We start from the raw sequence: 26,590 nt of genomic DNA on the forward strand, positions 1-26,590 counted from the left end.
GAACTGGGCTCAGGAGGCTGGAAACCAGAACCAAGGGTTGGCGCTGAAGTCAGAAACCAGGAACCAGAGCCAAGGGTCAGGGACAGAGTCAAGAGCAAGGCAGGATTCATTTGGAACAGGGCTAGAGCAGGATCAAAACAAGGCACGGGCAAGACCATAACGGGGCGGGAGCTGATGCAGGGTAGGAGCAGAAGCAAGTGGGCCGAAGCACTGAGCAGCCAGGGGCCTGCTGCTGAGCTTAAAAGCAGGCCGGCTGGCTCCCCGCAGCCAATCAGGTGGTCCGGCCAATCAGGCAGTCCTTCCGCAACCCAGCCAAGCTCTTTAATCTGCCTGGGCTGGCTAGACCTCAGGTGAAGGTGCCCAATCCTGCCAACCCCTGTGCAGGGAGCCAGCACTAGACCCATGACCACGTCAATCCCACTTAGCCCCGATTTACAGCACAGACTCTTTGGGTATGTCTACACGGGTGCTGGGAGGTGTGATTCCCAGCTCAGGTAGGCAGGTATGTCCTCGCTGCGCTCAAGCCAATGCCTCAAAAGAACAGTGTGTCTGGGGTGGCACAGCCAGCCATGGGCACCCTGCTATTTGTAGGCGCTCGCAGGCCCGTCTACTCCAGCTGGGAATCATCCCTCCCAGCTCAAATGCAGAGGCACCCTTCGTCTGCATCCTCTCTGCATAAGGACCTATGTTACATCAGGACCCTGTGCAAGGACACCCTGGGAGCAAAGCGCTACGTATCCTCTCCCCAGTGTGCAGAGCCCATCGCAATCTCATCCAAAGAGGGGACTAGAAAGGTGGGTCCTTTTAAGGCCACTGTACATTAAAACGCCCAGCACCGTCAGCAAGATCAGTGAGCAGCACGTGGTCTGTTGCGGTGTATGGTTTTGGCAACTGGAGCTTTGCCAATAAAAATGGGGTTAGACCTGCTCCTGGAGGGGGTGGATACACCTCCAACAAGTCGGCACAGGCACTGCTTCCATCGTAAACTTTGTAACACTTGTAAATGCTGCACAAGCTGCACGTGGATCCCAGTTCTAGCTAAAACAAGCCCATAAATCCAGCACATTTTTGCAAACACAGCCAAAGCTTTGCATTATTTACATGCATTTGGGGCTTACAAATTTGTAAAGATTTGCCAGTGGAAACACTTATTTTTTCCCTTCCCCCTGTAAATACTCTTCTGCTAACCCTTCCAAGGAAGAAAGCTCTGGACGGGATAAGAAAAAAAAAATCTATAAACATTTTATGGAAATCGTCAAATAGAAACATTTTTATAGAGAAACAGGAAGGCTTTTTTTTTTTCTCTTCGGCATCTATGGAAAGGTCAAGACCGTTTCTAGAAAACTTTCAGTGGTGGAGTTTTTGAAATGTATCCCAATGAACTCAGATCCTTTCACTTTCCATAGAAAACTTTCTAAGGCATTTCTGAATGGAGTGGTGGATGCACGAGGCGCCTTTTCAAAGTTAGAGTCCAGTTGTATTCCTGTTCATGCTGGTGTAAATCCAGTGTTGGCATCTCTTGTGATTTTTATCCCACATCTCTTGATGTTTGGTGTTTTTTCTGAACGCCCCATGTGGTTATGTGAGACGTTCACAGTTCTGTAAGTCCAGAGTGTCTTCAGTGGAGTTACTCACCGGGGTAAACTTAGAGCAGCTCGATGAACTTCATTGGAGTTGCTCTAGATTTATACTCATGTAAATGGGAACTGAATGCAGTTCTTAAAATATAAAAGTCTGCTCCTGCTCCCATTGAGAGTTGTGCCATTGACTTCAACAGGATCAGGCCCAAAATGAGATAGAAGCCAGAGCTTGGAACAGTTCCTGCTCAGTGATACAGGCATAGGCATGTCAGACACCACCTACTAGACCTGCAGCCAACCCCTGAGAGAAAACAGAAGTTACACTGATGAGCTGAGCAAGAGGGTTGACTCAGCAGTGCTTTTTTAATGCATGATAATCCCTGATCCCAATTTGCTTCAGTTTATTACACATCCCTGTAAATTGGGCTGATAGAAACATCACGGCACCGCAAAAAGCCAGGCCTGCTTCTGATCACACTTACAGCACTGTCATCCCATTGAGGGCCTTACCTTCCAGATTTACAGCTGCGCAAACCAGGCCCAGTGAATTTGAAACTGACCGACATCACACTGAGCATCTCCTCTTCCTAGTACCCTGTTCGAGCGAGGAGAAGCTCCTCTCTGCCCTATGCGATGTGTTTCTGTCACCTGCAGTCTCACCTGGCCCCCGTTGTTGTAATAACTAAGCAGCTGACATATATTAATGAATATCACTTCACCACACCCCGGTGACAAAGATAAGGATCAGATCGTCATCCCCTTTTCACATATGGGAAACTGAGGCACAAGACAAATGAAGGCTGATTTACAAAGACACATTTAGATGCACAATTCCCATTAAAACTAATAGGAATCAGGCGGCCCGTGAGGTCACGCAGAGCTGGGAACTGAGCCCAGAGTGCTACTTCAGCATCCTTTCTTCCTCTGCTGGGTCTAATGGCCATGGTGAGGACAAGGCGCATGGGGTAAGTTAACCTGCAGGCAACAAACCCTGGCCCTTTCAGCCATGCCCTTCCGTTATTTCCTTCACAGCTGATCTGAGGAACAGTATCTCTGCAATATTTCAAAGGGGCCACGTAATGGGGGGCTTGCCCCTGGGCTGGAGATCCTGGGCTAAGCCAGCCCTGGATGCAAAAGGAGTCACCCAAGAGGAATCAGAGGATGCCAATATAGACGGTGGCAGGAAGCTGCGGGGTTTGGGGGTGGGCGGGGCAGACAGAGGAAGGAAGCCTGAGCCAGAATGCTAGGTGCCTGCTGAGCAGAATAAGGCCTCTGTGGAGGGCAGGAGCTCAGGAAATGGGTATGAACAATGAGGCTACTATGATGGACCTTGCATGTGGGACACTGAGGACCACTTTGAATTAGTTTGGGCTACTGACCCTGTTGCAGGGGAGGGCTGGTGATACCCCTGAGAGAGACTACACCACTCCCAAGGACCCTTGAAAAGAGGGAGCCGAGGGAGGGCCATGCAGAAAAACCACGGGGCACATGGCGAGCAGCCACCCTGCTACAGGCCAGAATTGGGGCCGCCAGAGACCATGCTGCATGCCCCCTGATGCCTGTGGGACTGCTGGTATATGCCTGCTTGCACCGCTGGCCAGAATTTGGCCTCAAAAGAGGAGGTGATACGAATTGTAATGGTGCTCAAATAAATAATAATCATAATTAATGAGCCAGCATGCTCAGGACCCCGGCTTTACATAGCATCTCCCGCAACACAGCGCCGCCAAGGACCATGCTGGTGCATTGGTACAGCATTGATTGGGGGAGTGGTAGGAGGCAGGGGAAGTGAGCCCCCTTGTGAATCCCTCACACTGCCTCCCAGTTGGTGGGAAAATGCTGCCTGGATTACAGAAAAGATTGCCTGCCTGTGCATTATTGAAATATGCTTTTCTGAAGCCCAGAGCGCACTACGCCGCTTGCATCTTGAGAAGGCAGACGAAACATTTTTTTTCCTCGTGCTTTGCCACTGCCACTTTGCTTTGATAATTTATTTTTAATAGTCCGGTTACAAATGAGATTGAAAAGGAAGCGCATTGCCCGAATGCTGAGAACATGCATTTCTGAGTCACGTCTCTAGCTTTCCCCTCATGCCTCCTAGGCCTCTAATAAACTACAAAGTAACATTAAGAAAACACTAAAAACTCTTTATCTGTTGAGATTCAGGAATCAGTAGAGTGAGCAGTCAATAATTAATTCTGCATATTTGCCATACATCACTGCAGGCAGGAGACAGGCAAGGGAGGCTGGGAGTTCAAGTGCTCAGAATAAGGATTTCCAGATTCAGGTTGTTAATAAAGGAGGCCAAATAGACACATCTAGTGATATATGTTGGGAGCATTGCTACATTCAAGGTAGGACATAGGGGCAGCCAGAATTAATTCCACATCACTCCCAAACTTCTTTACTCTTTGCTGTCAGTTTCATGCCCCTCAGCTATTCACTGGGGGAGGACACCTAGCCATCTTTCCCAATCCCTATGCTTCAACTATCACATGTTAAAAAAATGCTTTAATGGCCCCAGATTCACTCCATGCTATGCCATCTTACCTCCAGCTATTTCAGTGATGAACAAGCTCCTCGAACTTGGCCCTGTAACAGGCTCAGTGCCTTTGACTCCCAATGATAGAAGTAGAGGATAAAGATGTTCAGAACGGTGTAAGAAGAGCTCAGGATCTACTGAGGGGAGAGATCAGGGTCTGACTCAAAGCCCATTGCAGTTAATGGAATGAATTTCATGGACTGTGGTGGGCTTTGCCACAGAGCCTTGAAGAAGGCAGTTTTGCCTAGTGGGTAGAGTAATGGACAGGGCCTTGGGAGACCTGGATTCTACTCTCAGCTCTGCTATTGGCCTGCTGGGTGGCCTTAGGCAAGTCACATCCTCTCCCCATGCCTCAGTTTCCCCATCTGTAAAGTGACCTCCTTTGTAAAGTGCCGTGAGAGCTACTGATGAAAAGCACTAGAAAAGAGCTTGATATTATTGAGAGCAAAATGTCGCCACCCCAGAGGTGACACAGGAAAGGGAGACATGCTTCTCGCCTCACAGATGTATAGTCTGGAATTTAGACATGGCATAAGTGAGTGTGAGGTCAGGTGAGAAAGGGGAGTGGAGCAGCTGTTCTGTAATATGTAGGAACATTGAGAACCATTGATCCAAATCCAGGGGCAAATGAGAAAAACCAGTTGTAAACTGAATCCCAATTTGTAGCTGTGGTCTGAATTGATGCAGAAGAACGGCAGGAGGGAGGTTGGGTTTGCAGTTAAGGCAATGACTTGTGACTCAGAAGACAGAGGTTTAGCTCTGCCCTAGATTCCCTGTGTGACAAGTCACTTCAGGGCCAGATTTTGAAAGGTGCAGACAGGTGCCAGTGGGATTTTCAAAAGCTCCTATGCACCTAACTCTCATTGACACCAGTGGGAAATGGGCAACCAAATACCTTGGAGAACTGAGCCCTAACTCCCACAGAAAAGCAATGGGAATTAGGTAGCTGACTGTTATTTATGCCTTACAAAATCTTCCCCATGGATCCTAAGGCCAGAAGGGACCCATTATGGTCATCCAGTGTGACCTCCTGCACAGCACAAGCCACAGACCATCATCCCACCAAAGAATCTATTATGCACAATCAGCCTGGGGCCCTCTGTCGCACCCCCACCAGCCTGCAATCCTCCCCTTCCCTGCAAGCCAGGTGCGGATCAGAGGCCAATCTGACCCAGCAAATCATCAAGCCAACTTCCCCCAAAAGGGGGAGAAATGAATACAAAAATCATGCCGAGGTTAGAAACACCTACCTAGGGCTAACGACAGAGATGGCGCTGGGCTCTGGGATGCTGAGAGGCTCTTGATGAAGGGATGGCACCATCCAGGTAAATGGTGTGGTAAGCCTCAATGGTTTGGGCTATGGATTTATGTATTAATGATTCCTTGTGTAGGTCAGATGTCTTCCCAAGGGGGTTTCTGCTAATCTCCCTCTTAGGATCTCAATTACACACTCAACACAGATTAACAACAACAGCAAAAAAAAAAAAAAAAAAGATAACAGAACAGTCAGAGCAAAAGGAAGCCTCTGAGGAAAACACAGTGCACTTAGACCAGAACAAATAGCAACGGATTCACTGGGAAAGAAAATCAATGCAGCTGATATTTATTACAGTCTTTATGGAGGGAGATGGGACTCCAAACAGAGCCTTTTTAGAGTTCTGGTCCACTTGGGTTTAGTCATAAAAATAATGAGTGTGTGTTCAGCCTTTCATTATGGCTTCATGGCCACTACATTTTAATTAGAGTGAGGGAAAAAAAACCCACCAGCTAATTCATAATTTAGTATCTCTTCTGCTGCAGGCATCCATTCAATCTTCCAAAAGCAACGGTCCCTTTCATTCAGTTTGGGTAGTCGCTGTTCAAACGGCCTTTTGATGCCACACATGAAGTGAAAACAAACAACCCAGCGAAGGGGGGGTGGGGTGGAGGAAGACAAACAATGCAATATGTAGAGAATCTAGCACAACATAACATCACGCAACAGGAGGCAAAGCCCAACATTAGTGGCTGTAATTCAACACACGTTGGAGCAGACATCACAAAGGAAGAGCATAGCAACACAGTGTTCGGCGCATTTGGCTCATCAGATCCATCCTGCTTCCATGAGTTGCCAATTCCTGAGTCTTCAAAGGAAAATGAATGCCCTGGCCACACTCACACATACCTACACCTACAAAGACACGTGGCATGCGCATAAATGCACATGCACAGAGATATGCCTCACGTGCATTCAAATACATACATCTGCACACACTTGCATGCATATAAACGCCTATGGCGAGATATACATGCATATGAACACACATATACATGCACGCAGTTCCTTGCACACACATACATGGACATGCATGAAGGCATGCATACCCACATGCACTAAAGCACCAAGGAGCAGCTTCTACCCTGAAGCAGGAGATTTGATGGCCCTTATCTTAATATGTATCACTGCAAAAGCTATTATTGGTCATAAAATTATCCATTAGCCTGAATCTCCTGGATGCGCTTGTGTCAGGATCTTTGTCCCTGGGGAGATCATCTAGTACAATGCAACTTTATTGTGTAGCGCATCCTCCACGCAACTCAGGTCAGGAGCAGCCATAAGGGGTGGGCAAGAATGAAGGAAAGAAGGAAGATCAAGGAGGCTGAGGGGACAGGGTGGCAATAGGGCATGCTGAATGTCCTGGAGCAGAGGCAGCACCTCAGGTCCTCTACTTGGTTAGGTGGGCAAGACAGCATGAAGCCAGGTGATCAGCAAGACAGAATCCAAGTTTTAGGTGGTAAAGGACAGTAGGGTAAAAGAGGAAGAAACAAAGACTCTGCTGGCTTTGTATCATGTTCTGCATGGTTCTGGGAGATGAAGGGTGAGTGTGGGATAGATAGATAGACTAGATAGGAAGACGGTGAGTACTAGCAGAGAAGATGCCTCCTTCTGAAAGAGTAGATACCATGGGTTAGGCCCCATAGTGGGTGCAGATTCCTCACTGGTCTCTTCAGCCAGTTGGCAAACTGCTTTTAATGCTGTCCGGCTGGACCCATTTTAAAGATAAGGTAACTGAGGCACAGAGAAATGCAGCCTGAGACCACACAACAAGTCAGCGGTGGAGCAGGAACAGAACCCAGGAAGCCTGCTGCCACAGCCCTCCCTGTTCTATTCACCCTCTTACTTTGCAGCCCCTTTGCAGACATTTCGGAGATCAGTAGCACTGAGGTCTGACTCACGCTGGAGAATTTGAAGTTTGATTTTGGGGTGTTTCCTATTCCAAGTATAGCTCAAAATCAAATTATTTTAGTTAGGGCAGGGAGGGGAAGAAAAACAGAGCAGGTAAAGTCAATAGCTCCTGTCTGGCAAAGATAAGCCAGGCAGGGCAAGATATTAATTCTGATTCCATTAGCACACCAAACAAAGAGAGCCGTAATTCCACCCTTGTTGAAATCAGAGGAAATTATTCTCACCAACAGTGCATAATTTGGGAGAGACAATTCATTACAACCAGAGAGAAAAAGTAACACCCAGTTATTCAATACCATTTGTAATGAGCCCTGTCTGAAAGAGAGCCTCTGAGCTGGTCACTTGCATCCCCTTTTCAAGTGGAGACACAGAAAGGCTATTTCTAAATTAACGTTAAGCCTAGAAAATATGCTGGGTTTTGCAGAGCCTAATAAAAAATGCCGTGGGCCAACACCTGCCCTTCTCTGGCTCTCTCCTATCGCCACGCTGGTGACTGGAAACTGGATAGGCTGCTCCAGTGTAGCTGCATGGTATCATTGGTCTAAGCTAGCTCATCATCAACAAAGGAGCACAGGAGGGTTAAGTGACTTGCCCAAGGTCACACAGCAAATCCGTGGCAGAGCTGGGAATGGAACCGGGGAGTCCTGGCAAACAGTTCTCTCTTCTGTCTCCCCACAACATTCTGCAGGGTACAGAGAGGCACAAAACTCTCTAAACATTTGCAAGAGTTTTACTGATTAAGGTAAATATTTTCCCCCTTTCTAAAGGAGCCACTATGGGACTTTGCTGGCACAGCAATAGCTTCAGCCTCCTCTCCTCAAATTCACAGCCATGCCGGCTCTGTTCTCAGAATGGTATTTTTGTGACAAGTGGCAGTATGGTCTAGAACAGGGGTCTCAAATATGCGGCCTGCCGCCCACATGCAGCCCATGGAGTTATTTGCTGTGGCCCACCAAGGTCCCCATGTGCCCCCCCCGAGTTATTTCCTCTGGCCGCCAAGCTCCCCGTGCCCCTCTGCCCCCTCCAAGTTATTTCCTGTGGCCACCAAGTCCCCCTCTCCCACCGTCCCTTTCCCCCCCAGTGCGCCACGTCCCCACTCCTATGCCTACCTCCAAGCGCTTAGCGCTTTCCAGGGGGGAGGAGCGGGGAGCCACACGCTCAGGGGAGGAGGTGGGGCAGGGGCGGAGATTTGGGGAAGGGATTGGAATAGGGGCAGGGAGGGGGCGGAGTTGGGGTGGGGACTTTGGGGAAAGGGTGGATAGAGGCAGGGCCAGGGTCATCGCGGGGTGTGTGTGTCAGTGATACAGCCTTCGGGCCAATGTACTAGTCCTCATGTGGCCCTCGTGGTGATCTGAGTTTGAGATCCCTGGTCTAGAACCTAGAGCAAGGGTGTGAAAGTCAAATAACCTAGGTTCTGGTCCCAGTTCTGCCAATGAGTTGCTGTGTGTCTTTGGGCAAGTCACTACATCTCAGCTGCTTCCCCCTTGGTAACTAACAATACCTACAGGGCTGCTAATTAACCAGTTAATCTCAGTTAGATCTGTGCAACTTCACTGGAGTCACAAGAGTTGCCACATGGATCAGAACAACAGTCCACCTAGTCTGACACATACTCTCTGACAGTGGCTGGCACCAGTCAATTGTTGGGTTAACTGAAAGCAAGCAGATGAAACAAAGAGAACAAACTGTTATTACGAAATTCTATTTGCTACAAAAATCGGTACATTTCCAAGGGGCCACAGCAACTTTATGGAATCTGTTCCAGTCTCCCATTTCTCCCTGCCGACCCAATCGCTTTGGGTTACTGGAGGAGACAGAAAGCAATCACAATGCCAGGCACAAAACAAAGAAGGAGAAACCTCCCAGCTTCAGGGAAGAAAGGGAAACGGGTATCTCAAGCTGTTTCTCCATATGAAATGGAGAAAGCTGCAGCTTTCTGCAACCACCTGGTGCTTAATTGCCACTTAAAATAATTATCTTCAACCTTATCCCTAGGAGAAACAGCTTTTCACACAGAACAGACAGACAGACAGGGAAGGAGGCTAGCAATTGCCTTCTAAACCTCCCGCTGCTGTGAAAGGAAGGGGAAAAGATAAAATCAATCCATGCAACAGGTCAGTTACACATGCTGGGAAGGGACACAAATCTCCATACATGAGGCTAATTTATCAGTGCTTTTGAAGTCTCCATGTCATCGTGATGAATATTTTTAATTTGGTGATTCATAGATTCCAAGGCCAGAAGGGACCACTATGATCATTTAATCTGCCATAGGCCAGACAACTCCCCCAAAATAATTCCTAGAGCAGATCTTTTAGAAAAACATCCAGTCTGGATAAGCAGTTATCTTGAGCTGAGGATCTACCCAGAAGAACATTTCTTATCCCTACCTAGAAAAATAGGGAAAACATCCCGACTTTAAGACAGACAAGGGAATGACTCCTGGCCGAGACAAGTGAATGTAGTGTTGGTGAGAAAGGTGCATCCTGTCTTCAGCTGCCTCAGAGGAAGGCACAAGAACCCCAGCAGTTTAATGAATTTAGGAGAAGCTACTCCCTAACCCCAGCGAGTTGTCAGCTTCTACCCTGAAGCATGAGAGTTTAAACCCCTTCTGTACTTCTTATTTCCTATTTCATGATGCTGTGGATCTTCTCACCACCCAGCTCACCTTTCTTTTGAACCTTACCAAGCTCTTAGCCTCAAGGATATATCGATGGCAGGGAATTCCACAGACTTCCTAAAGCTGCCCTTCTTCCAATGTCCTTCACTCCAGTAGTACAGAAGGACCTCACAAAAGTGGTTTCAGGTTTCAGAGCTGTCACCCACACTTGCCTACCTATTCTTTCTTATTGCCATATCTATCTAATCTAATCTAGCTATCACCACGTTCTCATCATCATGATACTCAAAACACCTCTTTTCACCAGCACTCAATTCACTTAAATGTAATAATACAGAATATCTTCCATGCTGGTGTGTTCTAGGATTCACAATCAAGAGCTTTTATATAAAAACTGGGCTTTATATTAAAAAATGTAAATTATGATGATTTTCTCAATGAAATGCTTTAATTCACGTTACCTGCACATGCTTAGGAAGCCAGAGAAGATAATAAGAAAGCCCTCAATCACAGCATCACTTTAAAAGAGATTCTTTCAAGGGCAGCACTGGGTCACCAAGCCATGGACTCCAGACATTAATATCCCAAATGGACAGGATTGTCAGTTTAGAAGAATCAATTTTTTAGCAAATAACCTGTCACGCAGAGGAACCACTTTCCTGGTCAGATGGTCTCATATCTAATAAGACTGCGATCCATTTTTTGTTTGTTTTTCTCTTCTTCTTCTTGGCCCAGATCCTCAGTGGTGTAAATCAGCATTGCACCACTGAAATCAATAGAGCTACGTCTATTTAAACAGCTGAGCATCCAGTCCAGCACTCAGCCTTTGTTACAAACTGGGTTTAAAGCTATTCTTGGCAAAAAGAAGCAAACAAAAGTCTTCTTACTCATTTAAATATCTCACAGCCAACACAGCATTGTGGGAATTATTCAAATAAGTTTTTAGAAGAGTAGAAACAATAGAATTAATACAACAGTTAAACATTTTTTTAATGCATCGAGATTGTAAGAACACTGCTGGTTTATAGTGAGGTTAACTGGTTCAGAGCTCATAATCACTGAGCCTGATTCTGACTTCACTTAGGGCCCAATTCTACTAACACTTTGAGCCAGATACCGATCCCCTTATTGACATGAATGGGATTATTTGTTCCTACCTGATTTAAGAGGCATGATGTGGCCTCTAATCATCAAGGTCCAAGGGACTTACTCATGTGAAGTTACTCTATTTGGTGAGGTTTATTTGTCTGAAAGGGCTAATCAGGGTAAATCAGGAGTAAATCCACTGAGGTCAATAAAGTTTTGGAATGTGAGATCAAATAAGGCCCACCAGGTTAGGTTCTGGCACCCTTACTCATATTGAATAGTACCTTAGCCTGCGAATAGGGTCATCAAAACCAAGGGGATCACTCAGGCAGTACTGCTCATGATTCTAGCCAACATAGTTTAAGTCTACCGTTATTGGCTATGCATCTGATTCTGCTTTACATTACTGACAGAATCCCTTGCCCTCTCATTCTCTTGAAAGAAGGGAGCTCAGACTGAAGATTTATCCAATTTCCAATGAACCTTTTTACCCTTCAAACATTCTCCATAACTGCTTTTAATGAGTTTGCTAATTACCAACACTATTTGTGTTTGGCCAGTTTTGACCACCCAGAATCCCCTCCTCTTAGGGTTTAATTTTGTTTGTCTTTTTTTTTTTAATAATAATAAAAATATATTTTACCAATTATCAGAAGAGCAATGCTAACCCAGATAAAAACCAAATTATAGACCAAGCTGGGTAACCCACATTCATCTTCCAATGGAAGAGACTAGCACAGTTATGATCTTAATCAGACCTTGTCCTCCAATTACTTTCCTCTGTGGATCCCAGTGTGCGATGCAGATGCTAATTAAGCCTCACAGCCTCCCCCTTGAAGTATTCAGATCCCTGTTTGCAGATGGAAGAACTGGGCCACAGAGGGGTGAAGTAACTGACCGCAGGGAACAGGGCACTGGCGTGATAACAGCCCCATTTATGGCTTCCTCCTGAACATCTCTGTCCAGTGGCACAATGATAATATTAATAATAATAATATTAACAATCTATGGCATGGTTTCTTGCACTTTTCTCTGAAGCAGCTGGTACAGGCCCCTTCTGGTGGCAGGACACTGCACTAGATGAATCCCTGATTTGAAACAGCCTGGCAGTTCCCATGTTCCCATGGGCTGATCTGTGGTGTGTATAGAGATATGCAGGGCAGAAACTTAAATCTTGGGGAGGCTTGGATCTGAAACCAAGCTGAGCACTTCAGGCTCATCTCTAAAATTCTGAAAACACTAGAGGTAACAGGGCTTGTTTGTAGCTGTTTGTTTGGTGAGGTTTATTTGTCTTAAAGGGCTGATCAGCTGTCAGGATGCAGAGGCGCTTGCTTAAATGAAAGAAAGTAAGAAATTGTTCAAATCTATTCAGATTAGGCAGCGTGATTGTGTTTCAGTGGCAGTATGCATTCAGCTAACAAATTCTGACCCAGATCCAAGCATACATTTGGAGTAACTCCACTAAAGTGAATGGGCTTGTTCCAGGTTTACTCCACTATAACAAGGAGCAGACTATGGCCATTTACGTTTGGTGTGGAGGATGCATTTATCTCCTATTTTCCATAATTCAGTCAGTCTTCACTGCGTGCTGAAACAGTCTAGGCCAGATTCTGATCTCATTTGCATTAGGTTAACTCCACTGGATTTACAAAGAATAAAAGAGAACAGAAATTGATCCACTCTAATTGAACATTTTTTCTGGAGGACATTAAGTACCTGGGGTGAAATCCTGACCCCACAAAAGTCAATGGGAGTTTTGCCATCAACTTCAATAGAGCCAGAATTTCACCCAGCTTGCCAAACTGGTCCTTAAACGGATCACTGAGTTTCCATGCATCAATAGACTGCGGCTAAATAGCAGGGGTACTTTGGGGATGAAGTATTAGTAGTTGAAAAGCTCCTTCAAAACGCTGCTAGGTGCAGTGCTAAAGAAATGCAAAATATTGTTTATAAATCTTTCTTCAGACAACAGATTATTATTCTGTCACAGTAGCACCTAGAGAACCCAACAGCGATTGAGGTTCTATTGTGCTGGACGCTGTCTATACAGAGAGTGAGATACCTTCCCTGGCTGGAAAAAGCTTACAACCTTAAAAGGGGGAGAGAGGAAATAGAAGCAGAGAGTGGAAGTCACTTTCCAAAGGTCACACCACAGGTCAGCAACAGAGCCAGGAACAAAATCCAGGTTTTCTGATGCCTAATACAGGACTCTAACCACTAGATCACATTGTCTTCTCATCTCTATATATTGAAATATGGAGAGGGGGGAAAACTACACCGCTGAGGGCAGGGAAACCAAACATTACAGGCCTTAATCCCCTTCCCACCGCGCTGGCTGTGTAAAAAGGTCTTGCGGCCACTTTGCACTACTGGGTGTGTGGGTAAAGTGGCCAGAGTGTAAATGAGAACAAGGCTCTTCCTGCTTATACTCAATTCTTTTAAAAAGTCATTATAATGTCAGAGGGGCCTGGACTTTTTGCTCATGGCGCATGCACAGTTTATAACCCAGATTACCCATGCTCCCTTTCACCTCTTACAAATCATTCTCCCTTGATGCCTTTTCCCCTCTCCTTGGCCCTTGTTCAGTTGTAACTGGAAATGTTAGGAGTGATACACTGATTCTTTGGTGGATAAGGCTGGGTCTGTCTGGTGGAGAGATTGGGTTATTACTTATAACTAGGTTATCCCCAGCAATGTTTCCAATCAAATGGATTTACTCCTCTCCATTGAAGCTACTTATTTCTCTGCTGGCGAGGGAAATAAGGCTATTTAGAAGCATTTATGGTAGCTGCAAAAGCCTTTCCAAGCAGTAGTATGAGCTACGTAGGTGTAGCTTCTAGCAGGTCATTGAACCCATCTCATTCATCTTGTTTCACAACCTCTTGCTCCTGTTCTCTGCACTTCTTTACAAGCCACCATTTCAATGGGATGCATACTGGGATTGCTTTCTACCTGAGGCTGACAAGAACTGTACAAGTCCAGCTAACCCTTAAAACACTTGCCTCTGGCTGTCAGCCATAACATATGCATCAAGAAACACAGGTTGGCCAATTTAGGCCCCAAAGGTGGGTTTTGCTGTGAAAACAAGCTGCCTGATTCTCCACGAGCCTCGCCTCATGCACTCATTTACACCAATGCAAAGTGAGTGCAAAATGCTCCTAAATCAGAACCTTATCACATCACACCCCTACTTGGCACTGATTTTGAACAGGTGTAAAGGAAGACACAGGGCAATGGGGAAGAGCTGAAGAAATACTTCTTCCACGTCCATTTGGGTTTTTGTTTAATTCCCACGAAGCGGGGTTTGTTGTTTTTTTAAATATCCATTTGCTTATTTATTTAAATATTCCTCTGAATTTCAATATCTGAATTTAAACGTTAGCACCACACATGGGAACACAGCAATGGAAATATGATAATAAAATAAGAAACAATGTTGCAAGAGTACTTTCAAGGCTATCAGGATAGGGGGGGTTATTGTGTACAAGAGAACTGTAGATAGATTCATTGAAAACATATCTGTCCGTCATCATATTATCCGAGCATCACTCAGGCATTGATGCTGTACGGAGATACTGGCAATTATCCCGTGGCATAGGCCTGCGACTTACAGGACGGAGCCATGAAAGACCACAGCTACCATCAAATTTTTAGGAAGGTCGCAATCTTGGCCCGTCTATTAAGTTTAGGCACATACACATTATTGAGGCCTATGAGTGCCTAAAGGCGGTCTTAAACAAGACAAGTCATTCCTATGAAATAGAAGGACACATGGGGTTTGGTTCTGTTTAACACTTCATAATGAGCAGCAGTTGAGAGGTGCCCACAGCACAGTGGCAAAGGATGGAATAAATACTTTTTTTTGACTGTTTTTATTCCACCATGCAACAGCATTCCTGCTGGGCCCTACTTCTCCATTTTAGCAGGTAAAAGCAATCTGATACAGATTATACTATTCAGGATATACTGTGAGCCTCACAAAGGAGAGCTGTCACCTGGAAGGACACCTTCCCGGTTTCGGCGTGTCTCGGCCTTGGGTGACTGAATGAACAAGCAGTGTTGCTCAGGATGAACATCGACAGCACATAATGAAGATGAAGGTGGAAATTTGGTCAGCCAACAGAAAAGGGCACCACAGCCTTCCTGAGACAGGCGCTCTGAGGTAACATGGCACAGCTGCCCTGAGTGAGACAGCACCTGTGAGGTAACATAACACAGCCCTGTGCGGTAACGTGGCACAGCCACCCTGAGCAAGAGGGCTCCTGTGAGATAACGTGGCACAGCCGTGTGAGGTAACGTGGCACAGCCCCTGTGAGATAACGTGGCACGGCCGTGTGAGGTAACATGGCACAGCCCCTGTGAGATAATGTGGCACAGCCACCCTGAGCGAGAGAGCTCCTGTGAGGAAATGTGGCACATCCCTGTGAGGTAACATGGCACAGCCACCCTCAGTGAGAGAGCTCCTGTGAGGTAACGTGGCTCAGCCGTGTGAGGTAACGTGGCACAGCCACCCTGAGCGAGAGAGCCCCTGTGACGTAACGTGGCACAGCCATGTGAGGTAACGTGGCTCAGCCGTGTGAGATAACGTGGCACAGTCACCCTGAGCGAGAGAGCTCCTGTGAGGAAATGTGGCACAGCCTTGTGAGGTAACATGGCACAGTCACCCTGAGTGAGAGAGCTCCTGTGAGGTAATGTGGCACAGCCGTGTGAGATAACGTGGCACAGCCACCCTGAGCGAGAGAGCTCCTGTGAGGAAATGTGGCACATCCCTGTGAGGTAACATGGCACAGCCACCCTCAGTGAGAGAGCTCCTGTGAGGTAACGTGGCACAGCCGTGTGAGGTAACGTGGCTCAGCCATGTGAGGTAATGTGGCACAGCCATGTGCGGTAACGTGGCACAGCCACCCTGAGCGAGAGAGCAGCTGTGAGGTAACGTGGCACAGCCATGTGAGGTAACGTGGCACAGCCACCCTGAGCGAGAGAGCCCCTGTGAGGTAACGTGGCACAGCCCCTGTGAGGTAATGTGGCACAGCCGTGTGCGGTAACGTGGCACATCCACCCTGACTGAGAGAGCCCCTGTGAGGTAACGTGGCACAGCTGTGTGCGGTAACGTGGCACATCCACCCTGACTGAGAGAGCCCCTGTGAGGTAACGTGGCACAGCCGTGTGAGGTAACGTGGCACAGCCGTGTGAGGTAATGTGGCACATCCACCCTGAGCGAGAGAGCCCCTGTGAGGTAACGTGGCACAGCCGTGTGAAGTAACGTGGCACATCCACCCTGACTGAGAGAGCCCCTGTGAGGTAACGTGGCACAGCCGTGTGAGGTAACATGGCACATCCACCCTGAGCGAGAGAGCCCCTGTGAGGTAACGTGGCACAGCCTCCCTGAGTGAGATCCTGTGAACCAGTTAAGATGGCACAGCCACCGTGTTGTACTAAACTGCGCCTGTACGAGAAGCTGGAGTATTCCCAGGGCCATCAATGCAATGTCACTGATTAGAAGGCAGGGTAGAAAATTAAACGAAGCAGATGAATTAAAGCCAGACTCCACAGGCTGCATCTGTTCCTCCATTCCCTTCGGGCACAACATTGATATAGCTTTAAAAAATAAATTTAGTGCTGAGGAAAGCTGCCAAGCTGATGGCCCTGGAGGCTGAAGCCCTGAATGGTTCCCTAACTCGGGTAAAGCAGAGGCACGCAGCGACGGTTCCAGCTTCCTATCAGCATGCCTCAGTCTGGACTGCGTCTTCTGGAACAGGCAGCTAGGTGGGACTGTCCTGCCTGGGCTTGTTTTCTCCCATAGAGAGGTTAGGTTGGGGGTTACTGTAGTTCAGAGCTGGAGGGAGTTGAACACAGAAGCAGTGTTCCTGATAATCCAATCTGAGATGTTGCAGCAACAGTCGGACCCCGGAGACAAACAAATCCAACACAAACATCCGTGGTGTACAGAGCAGACTGGCAAACACCTACGCCCCGTGATGATACCGGCATGGAACGCGGACTGGAGTGTGCACATCCTGCAGCTTCCTTGCCCACACCTGTAATTTACAGAGAAAAAGGGGAAGATCCATTTAGGAGTCATTTGAATGATAGGCATCTTCATGATATTAAGACATATAATAATAGCTTGACAAGCTAGTCTGAAGATCCTGGACTATTTCATAGTGGATACAGAGATACCATGCCATACATGAGACCCATCTTGCCACCTAGGTATGTAGGGGGAACCTAAACATACTTCTATATATCAAAGAATTATCTTATTATCTACCCCTGCATTCATAAACCCTTGATGCCTGAAACAGACAGATTATAAATAGCTGGCTTGGCCAATTCTGTGAGAAGCTTAATGGTTTGATCCCAAAATTTAGCAAGAATCACCAACAGAGCAACTGAAAATGAAATGGTAAGGCAGTGGGGGAAGAATAATAGCTAGAAGATGCAAGGGGGGATGAATTAGTAGTGGCAGTATTACTCCTACCAGCTTTCCAGCCACCCAACCACTAGAGGGCAATGTAGTCTCAGTCCCCGAACTTTAAAAATCTCGTAACGAGAAATGACAACACAACAAAAATCCAAGAAAGAAGCAGATCCAGTACCTTAGCCAGCTATTTCCAAACACAGGTTACTTTGTATTGCACCATGGGATGGGGGAGAAAAGTAGGGGTGTACCTCTAAGAAACTTGACTGGTTTTGTCCCCTTTCCATACTGTACCTTTCAGTGTTTCTGGGTGGGTTTCCACCCCTCCAAGCAATGCGATCCATCATTTGAAGGATGGCACCATGCTGGTTCCTGCTGCTCTGAAGAAAGGCAACAACTGCATTTAGAATAAAAGATTGTCAAGCAGATCACAGATGTCATTCAAAGCCTATCTCAGAGAAAAACAATAATACAGGCAGCTCCCTGCATCACCATAGTTAATTCACTCCTTGTAGATATCCCCCTGAGCTGCAAAAAGGCTCCCTGAGTCTGGCAATGCTGCCAGCTATAGGCGCTAGGTATCTGAGCAGATGCATAGCTAATTCAAGGCAGGTCAGTTTGGCTCCTACAGAGCAAAAGACTGTGATTTAAAAGGCAGGGGAAACAAAAATGTGTCTTCTGGATTTCATCATGTGAATTCCAAATTTCAAAACAACAGTAACTTGAAAGTGGAAGTCTATTTCTGAGTCAAGAAGGTCTCCACATTATTGTCCTTTGGTGGCTCAGACCACAGGCTGCGCTGGTGAAGAAATGTTATGTGTTGCTCAGTTTGAGTTAATTATTCCCGGACACTCTGCTGGAACGTTCTGAGCTGATTACTGAACTGTCTGGGGAGCCTGCGCGTGACGAGGAACTCACCAAGAGCCAGTAATCAAGGCCAAGTGCTCTTCCAGCAGCTTCCCTTCCGCCTTCGTTACTTGCCCCATCTCTTGTTGCCTGGGCTCCGCTGCATGGCGTTATCTAAATAAGAAACAGTGTGTTCCCAGCATGGTGCAGACCCTCGGGGCTCAATCAACAGCACCTTTCACCAACATCGGGGTGGTGGAGCCAGCCCGGCTAGCGTGGGGAGAACTCAGAGGTAATCCTCACTCACAACACACACGCCTCTCTCCACCCAGCCTTCTGTCAACTGCCTAATCCTCCGTGGCAAGACCTCAAAGGGGCATGACCCCACTTCTAGCTTCTCAGACCTGCTCCCCGTTGCCACCCCGCCCCCAGCAACTAAATGCCCCCACACTGGATGCTTCTCTCTCATCACAAGAGATTTGAAACCTCCTCCCCGCCCTCCAGCTTTTCAGCCATCCTGCAGATTTCCCTCTGGAAGCCGCCATAACCCACCTCCCTCCCACTCCTCCCCTTCCCTTCCAGTATGTGCACCTGGACAACCCACCTCCCGCACCTGAGAGGAGGAAAGCAGCTTGCCTATGCCAGGGATTGGGCAGGGATAGGCAGCATGAATCCTTCTTAGCAAGACGCCCATTGCACCTCACTCTCACCAGCCACCCCGCTGCTGAATGGTTCCTACTCTCTTGATTATCTGAACTCTCTATTATCTCAATAAAATCCATGTGGTCCCCTGCCCCCTCAGGCTATTCGGATAATCATGAGTACACTATATACATAAAGACTGCCTTCAACCAAAGGGATGGGGAAGGCAAGCCCCATCCAGGCTATTGACTGGGTAATGGATTTCTGTGGGGCTATTTTTAAAGCATGTGTTATTTATCCAGTAGATGGTACCAGGCTTATTATTAAGGCTACTCCAGGTCCGCACACGTGCTAAAGATCCTACTTGGCTTTGTCTGAGCAGAGAGACTCACTGAGTGCTATTGAAGGCTTGGGACTGGGGCTTGCTGGGCAAGGGGGTGGTTCATGGCAGTCAGGAAGGAGGTAGAACCTGCACGGCCTGGCTGATGAGTGACATCTGAGGATGAAATCCATGCCTGGGCAGAGAGCAGCACAAGGTCTAGGCACCAGAGAAGTCATATTCCAGCCCTATGTTGAGGACTGCAGTGGTGCAGGGACCTAGGGCTAGCTTTCCGCACAGGAATTTCACCCATCGGCTGTTACCGCAACCTCCAGGCAGTAGTGGTGGTGGAGTATGGGGGCAGGGTATGTGCGTACGTGTGTGCGTGAACGGTGGAGGAGGGGGGGGTAGGTTGGGTGATGAATCTGTATAACTGTGGACCCACCCTCCCTGGCCAGTGTACTACACCCTCAAATCCCCCTCCAGGCTGGCATGCAGAGAGCCCTCCACTTTGGCCCAGAGAGGATACAGCACTATTGAGTTGGCACCATGGAGCAAATCTTGTGCAGTCCTCCTATGTTCAGGTCCCTCCACACCCCACAGGCCCAATCTTGCCGCTGATTCATGCAAAAAAAACACCAGATGAATTCTCTGAGCGCTCTGTGCACATGGCCACTGCAGGGTCGGTACCCCCTTGAGTTCAGCTCTGTTGGTTGCATGTGCTATAGTGCGCCGAATCCCCATTCACGGCTGGGAAAGCTGCATGGGCATATTGAGTGCATAAGATCCAACAGAGTTCTGGACCAAAAGCTGTTGCCATCTGGTGGCTTTTTGGAAATGGTGTGACAGATAGATAGAAGGGGTATATGGGGATAGATAGATAGATAGATTAGATGAGATTATATAGATAGACGGGGTGGATGGAGATAGATAGATAGATTAGATAGAACAAAGAACTCTAAAGGCAGATCTGTAGTTTGGTTCAGATATTAACTATTATTGTGATTCAGAAGGAATGCAGTATAGAAATTCAAAGCATTCCTGTTCTTCAGAGTCTGCTGCGGTGCACAGAGAGCACTTCACAGAACAGAGGATTTTGCCTTATTGTACGGTGAAAGCCTTCATATCTGCCCAGCTATCCCAGTGCAGCCTCACGGAAGTCAGGAGGGTGTAACTGAAAAGAGAATGTGGCCTGTTGCAGAGCCAGGAGGTGGAAAAGAGAGGGAGGAGAATGATGAAAAGCTTGATCATCTAGATACTTTATTTTACCAGATTCCACGAGATTCCAGGACTAAGTGGTTTGAGAGGAAATTCCTCCCTTTACAGAGAGACACCACAAGAACTATGCCCCCACTTGAACCTCACTAAACTCCTATTCTGTGAACAGAGATGCAATGCTGTCCAGTAGTAGGGACACTGACCTGGGAGTCCAGAAACTTGGATTCTCTTCTTGGTTCTGCCACTGAGCTACTGTGAGACTTCGGGGAAATCATTTCCCTTCGCTGGGCTTGTTTCCCCTTTCTCCTCCCACTCCCACCCTTGTCTGTGTAGCTCTTTAGGGACAAGGACTGTCTCTTGCCATTTTTCTACCCCTCCTAGCACAAGGAAGCCCTGATCTCAGTTGGTGCTACTATAATCCAATTAGTGAGCATGCTGGCCCTCCATTCAGGAAGATGAATTTTATTTGCCCAGCTCTGACCCTTCTGTATGTTTTGCAGGGGAGAGAGGTCATGTTGATTGAACTCCAGAATGGCTTGTTCAAACTTTTGAACACTATGGTCCAAATAAATGCTCAGTATTAGCGGCTGGGCTGAGCCCTTTTCTGCCAAGCTGCAGCCTTAAGTGAATGTTTATGGCTACGTTATAAACCCCAGAAAACAGAGGCAGGCAGTGGAAGTGCTGACTCGGCCTTCGCTAAATGCCAATGATCTACAAAAGCATTAAAAGGGGGGAGGATGAAAAATAGAGTCATTTTCACATTTTCATGTCCCACGAGCCCCTGGTGAAGGACACGCTGCACGCAGTGTCACTATTAATATTTATGGGCATGACACTGACCCACAAACCTTGGCAATCAGAGCAGCTCCACTTTGGGAATTAATATAGCTCTGCTTGGCTGGGGTCTTGGTACAGAGGAGCAGGCAGGGGATGCTGGGATGTGCAGGGAGATCTTAACAAATTAGGGACTGACCTTTGGAGGGCAGGAATCACGCCAACCAGCTTCTCAAATCCTTGGGCCTGCTGACTAGAATTGCTTTCTCTATTACCCTGGCACACCCAGAAACACTAGCCAGACCCCAGCACTGCATTTCCTCCTACCCAATGTTCCTAGGCAGACCCAGGAGCATGTTCTCTACTACCTGATGCTCCCAGGGACCCAAGCCAAAACCAGCGCTGCAGCCTGCATCACAGGGAAGTTCCCCGGTCCAGCTGCCTAGCGCTATGCTTGTATTCTCGGCTGGTTGGTTTGAGTAATACAGGGCTCTCTCAAGAATGGTTTGCAAACAAGCACCCCAGTAAAACCAGTCCCTGATTGTACACAAAACTTGGCCAAGCACTGAGTCATGAAGGCCACAACCTGACGGATACTGAATAAGAGCCAAGCCCCACACCCAGGACAATAATTACTGTTTATCCACATGTGTGAACATCACCCACAAATATCCCAGTGGGGAGTATCCCACAAATACATAGAATCATAGACTATTAGGGTTGGAGGAGACCTCAAGAGGTCATCTACTCCAACCCCCTGCTCAAAGCAAGACCAATCCCCAACTAAATCATCCCAGCCAGGGCTTTGTCAAGCCGGGCCTTAAAAACCTCTAAGGATGGAGATTCAACCACCTCCCTAGGGAACCCATTCCAGTGCTTCACCACCCTCCTAGTGAAATAGTGTTTCCTAATATCCAACTTAGACCTCCCCAACTGCAACTTGAGACCATTGCTCCTTGTTCTGTCATTTGCAACCACGGAGAACAGCCGAGCTCCATCCTCTTTGGAACCACCCGTCAGGTAGTTGAAGGCTGCTATCAAATCCCCCCTCACTCTTCTCTTCTGCAGACTAAATAACCCCAGTTCCCTCAGCCTCTCCTCGTAAGTCATCTGCCCCATTCCCCTGATCATTTTTGTTGCCCCCCACTGGACTCTCTCCAATTTGTCCACATCCCTTTTGTAGTGGGGAGGGACCAAAACTGGATGCAATACTCCAGGTGTGGCCTCACCAGTGCCAAATAGAGGGGAATAATCGCTTCCCTCGATCTGCTGGCAACGCTCCTACTAATACAGCCCAATATGCTGTTGGCCTTCTTGGCAACAGGGGCACACTGCTGACTCATATCCAGCTTCTCAGAGTGACCCATGCACCCCTTCTGAAACATACACCCCAAATACCTGGCCATTTACCATTTGTGCCAGGTTGAATCTTATTTGTGGAGGGCATTGGCAGAACCCAGTGATCCTTCATGATTGCTACGAGCTCATGCTTAGGCACCAGGGGCTACAGAGCAGAACTAGAGGACTACCAATTCCTGATGCCCCCAGGAATGTGGGTTTGTAGCAGGTGGGGTAAATAGACACTGATGACCCCCGCACGGTGCTTGCTTTGAAGCTGATCTCCAGGAGCTGGCAAATTTTGATAAAATTCAAGGGAAATAATATTATAAATCCCCCTTTTTAAAAAAACTTCTACAAATTTGAGCCATAATGTACCTAAAATAAGCACTAAGTCCTACATTTTCAGAAGTGGCCAGTGGTTTTGGATGCCCAGTTAGAGACACCACCTTAAAGGGTGAGATCCTGGCTCCATTGAAGCACTGAATGGCAAAACGTCCATTGACGTCTCTGGTGCCAGGATTTCACCCCTGATTTTCAGAAGGTAGATGGTCAGCCCTTTCTGAAAATCAGGCCTTTTTAAAGATGTCTCAGGCTGGGCACTCCAGTCACTGAGTTATGCAAAATCACTGGACGTTTTTGAAAGTTTAGGCTTAAAATTCCAAGAAAAAATAAAGATCAGAAATCAAAAAGTTCCCACCACTAGAGAAGAGGTAAGGCAGAGGAATAAAGATACTGATCCAGATTAACCTGAGTGGTCTGGGTGTGAAGCTGAATCAGCGCTTGGGGGCAGGTTGGACAATGCTGAAATCTCATGAGTTTGCCTTGGCTCGGGTAGGAAATGGCTAAAATCTTGTGAGATCAGTGTTCTCATGAGATTTCAGGGGCCTCTGAAGGAGCAAACAGGCCCATTCCGGATTGATCTCCAACCAGGTACCAAAACTTTAAGGGCAGGTGTGGCTCTGTGAATTTGAATCTCACCTACTCACACACAATTCAGTGGGGTTTGGATTCAAGGATCTGAGCTGGAGACAATGTGATTCAGCTCCATTTTGTACAGCACCTTCTCTATTGTGTGCCAAAATGCTTTACAGAATTTAGCAGAGCTGATGGTGATGGGCCAGATTCCAAAAAGATGGTGTAGTGGGGTGGTGTAAATTACACCTCTGTGTGTTCACTGGACACCCTGAGTGATCCTGGTGGAGGAAAGGTCTCTTTTCCACTGTGGTTCTCTGCTTTAACTCCTACTAGAACATAAGAGCTGCCCTAGTGAGAGCACTGAATCTAAAGCACCCAGCATGGTTGTGTCTAATCTCATTGTGCTTCCTGGCCGGTCCCGCTCACATCTCAGTGCTGGCCCTTCATGGTCTATGTCCAGCCCCATAACACACTGGAAGGTGTGTGGGGCTGCATCAACCATGCATCATTGCAGGCTTGGCACCCTGCTGACTTCCCACTGCTGAGCACCTCAGACAGATGGTGGCAGCCCAAACCTGGCCCACAGAGATAGCTAGTAAATAGGGAAGGAAGGAGCAAGTTACTACAAGGTAGAATCAAAGAACATAAGAACAGTGCTACTGGGTCAGACCAAGGGTCCATCTAGCCCAGTGTCCTGTCTGCCTACAGTGGTCAGTGCCAGGTGCCCCAGAGGGAATGAACAGAACAAGGAATCATCAAGTGATCCATCCCCTGTCGCTTATTCCCAGCTTCTGGCAAACAGAGGCTAGGGCAGGGGTGGGCAAACTTTTTGGCCCGAGGGCCACATCTGGGTGGGGAAATTGCATGCAGGGCCATGAATGTAGGGCTGGGGCAGGGGGTTGGTGTGCGGGAGGGAGTACGGGAGGTCAGGGGCAGTGTGCAGGAAGGGGCTCAGGACAAGGGGTTGGGGTGCAGGAGGGGTGCAGGGTGTATGAGGGGGCTCAGGGCAGGGGCTTGGAGCGCGGGAGGGATGCGGCGGGGGCTCAAGGCAGTGAGTTGGGGTGTGGGAGAGGGCACAGTGTGCAGGAGGGGGCTCAGGGCAGGGGGTTGGGATGTGGGGTGCAGGAGGGGTTCTGGGTGCAGGCTCCAACCCGGTCCAGCAGCATGCGGTGGGCTCAGGCAGGCTCCCTGCCTGCCCTGGCCACGTGCTGTGCCATGCCATTCCTGGAAGCAGCCAGCACCATGTCCCTGGGGGCTCTGCGTGCTGCGCTCGCCTGCGGGTACCTCCCCTGAAGCTCCCATTGGCCGCGGTTCCCCGTTCCCAGCCAATGGGAGCTACAGGGGGCCGTGCCTGCAGGCGAGGGCAGCGCAGAGCCCTCTGCTCCGCACCTCCCCAGGGGCCACAGGGACGTGGTGCTGGCTGCTTCCGGGAGCGGCACGGGGCCCGCAGCGCCATGGGGGTGGCAATCCCACAGGCCAGATCCAGCCCTCAGGCCGTAGTTTGCCCACCCGGGACTAGGGACCCCATTCCTGTCCATCCTGGCTAATAGCCATTGATGGACCTATCCTCCATTAATTTATCTAGTCCTTTTTTGAACCCTGTTATGGTCTTGGCCTTCACAACATCCTCTGGCAAGGAGTTCCACAGGTTGACTGTGCGTTGTGTGAAGAAATACTTCCTTTTGTTTGTTTTAAACTTGCTGCCTGTTAATTTCATTTGGTTCTTGTGTTATGAGAAGTAGTAAACAACACTTCCTTATCTACTTTCTCCACACCAGTCATGATTTTATAGACCTCAATCATATCTCCCCTGAGCCGTCTCTTTTCCAAGCTGAAAAGTCCCAGTCTTATTAATCTCGCCTCAAACGGAAGCCGTTCTAGACCCCTAATCATTTTTGTTGCTCTTTTCTGAACCTTTTCCAATTCCAATATATCTGTTTTGAGATAGGGCGCAGTATTCAAGATGTGGGTGCACCATGGATTTATATAGAGGCAACATGATATTTTCTGTCTTATTATCTATCCCTTTCTTAATGAGTCCCAGCATTCTGTTCACTTTTGTGATGGTCGCTGCCCATTGAGTGGATGTTTTCCACTGAAGCTGGAAGGAGATGCAGCATTTCCTTGCTCTGCAAAACTCCCTTAGCCCAGCACATTTTAATAGGATTCAAGAAGGTCTGTCTTTGCTCTCCTCTATTTAGAAGTTGACTGAGTGGTCAGGAATGGCAGAACCAGCTGGGGACAGGGATTGGTTAGATCAAGAAGAATTTTTTTCCTTCCTACCCTCCCCCCATCCCCTGCTTTAAGCATAGAGCATGAGATTTTCAAAGAAGACTAAGGGAATTAGGCACCGATATGCCCACTGAAAGTCAGTGGAAGCTGAGTACCTAGGCCCTTTGCAAATCCCAGAGTTCCAACCAAGAATCAGTTGAGCATCCCCTTTCTCCCCCATCCCCGAGTTCATCTCCCTGGAACAGTGATGATCTCCCCCCATACCTCTTGTGGCTGACGAGAAGCAGGACGGAGCCATTCTGGATTTTGGCCTCCTTGACAGTCTCCTCCTCCCCAAGCTGCCTGGCGTTGTAGTAAAAAGTCTTCTTCCAGGATGTGATGCCCTCTCGCACCAGGTGAGCCCGCAGGTCCATCACCTTGTCTGTGGGCTTGACAGTGAGGGGCATCAGCAGGTCCTCATCGGCCAGGTGCACCTTGATGTGGTACCTCTTCCAGCGGGAAAGGCTCCTTCGCAGGGTCTCCATCCTCTCGGGCCTGGCAGGCTGGCCAGCGCAGCACTGAGGGGCATCCAGGTGTGTTGGTGAAGGCAGAGACGTGGCGCCGAATGAGCTTCCTGCAGTGAACACCCTACACCTCTTGCCAAACCTGTTCCTCCCAGCTGCTACACTGTGTGCTTTCACATTCCAGGGAAGAGCTCATCTCAGGGACTGGCTTCCACAGACACATCCCCTTGCTGGCTGGGGAATATGTGTAGGAGTGATTTCCCGCCCTGCAAATGCCATAACAATTATAATTATATTTGCAAAGCGCAAAGGCTCCCAAAGCACT

General features: G+C 48.0%; 1 protein-coding gene across 1 annotated transcript in view; it reads right to left on the reverse strand.

Annotated features, from left to right (window-relative positions):
• The window catches only part of TINCR (TINCR ubiquitin domain containing), a 38,112-nt gene extending 11,826 nt beyond the window's left edge, over positions 1-26,286 (reverse strand). Inside the window, exon 1 of the mRNA XM_078850627.1 lies at positions 26,027-26,286. Coding sequence (XP_078706753.1) covers positions 26,027-26,286 — 260 coding nt within the window. The remainder of the gene's footprint in view (positions 1-26,026) is intronic.
• Between the last annotated feature and the right edge of the window lie 304 nt (positions 26,287-26,590).

The sequence above is a fragment of the Lepidochelys kempii genome, chromosome 25, assembly GCF_965140285.1.
Source record: "Lepidochelys kempii isolate rLepKem1 chromosome 25, rLepKem1.hap1, whole genome shotgun sequence".
Taxonomy (NCBI): Eukaryota; Metazoa; Chordata; order Testudines; family Cheloniidae; genus Lepidochelys; species Lepidochelys kempii.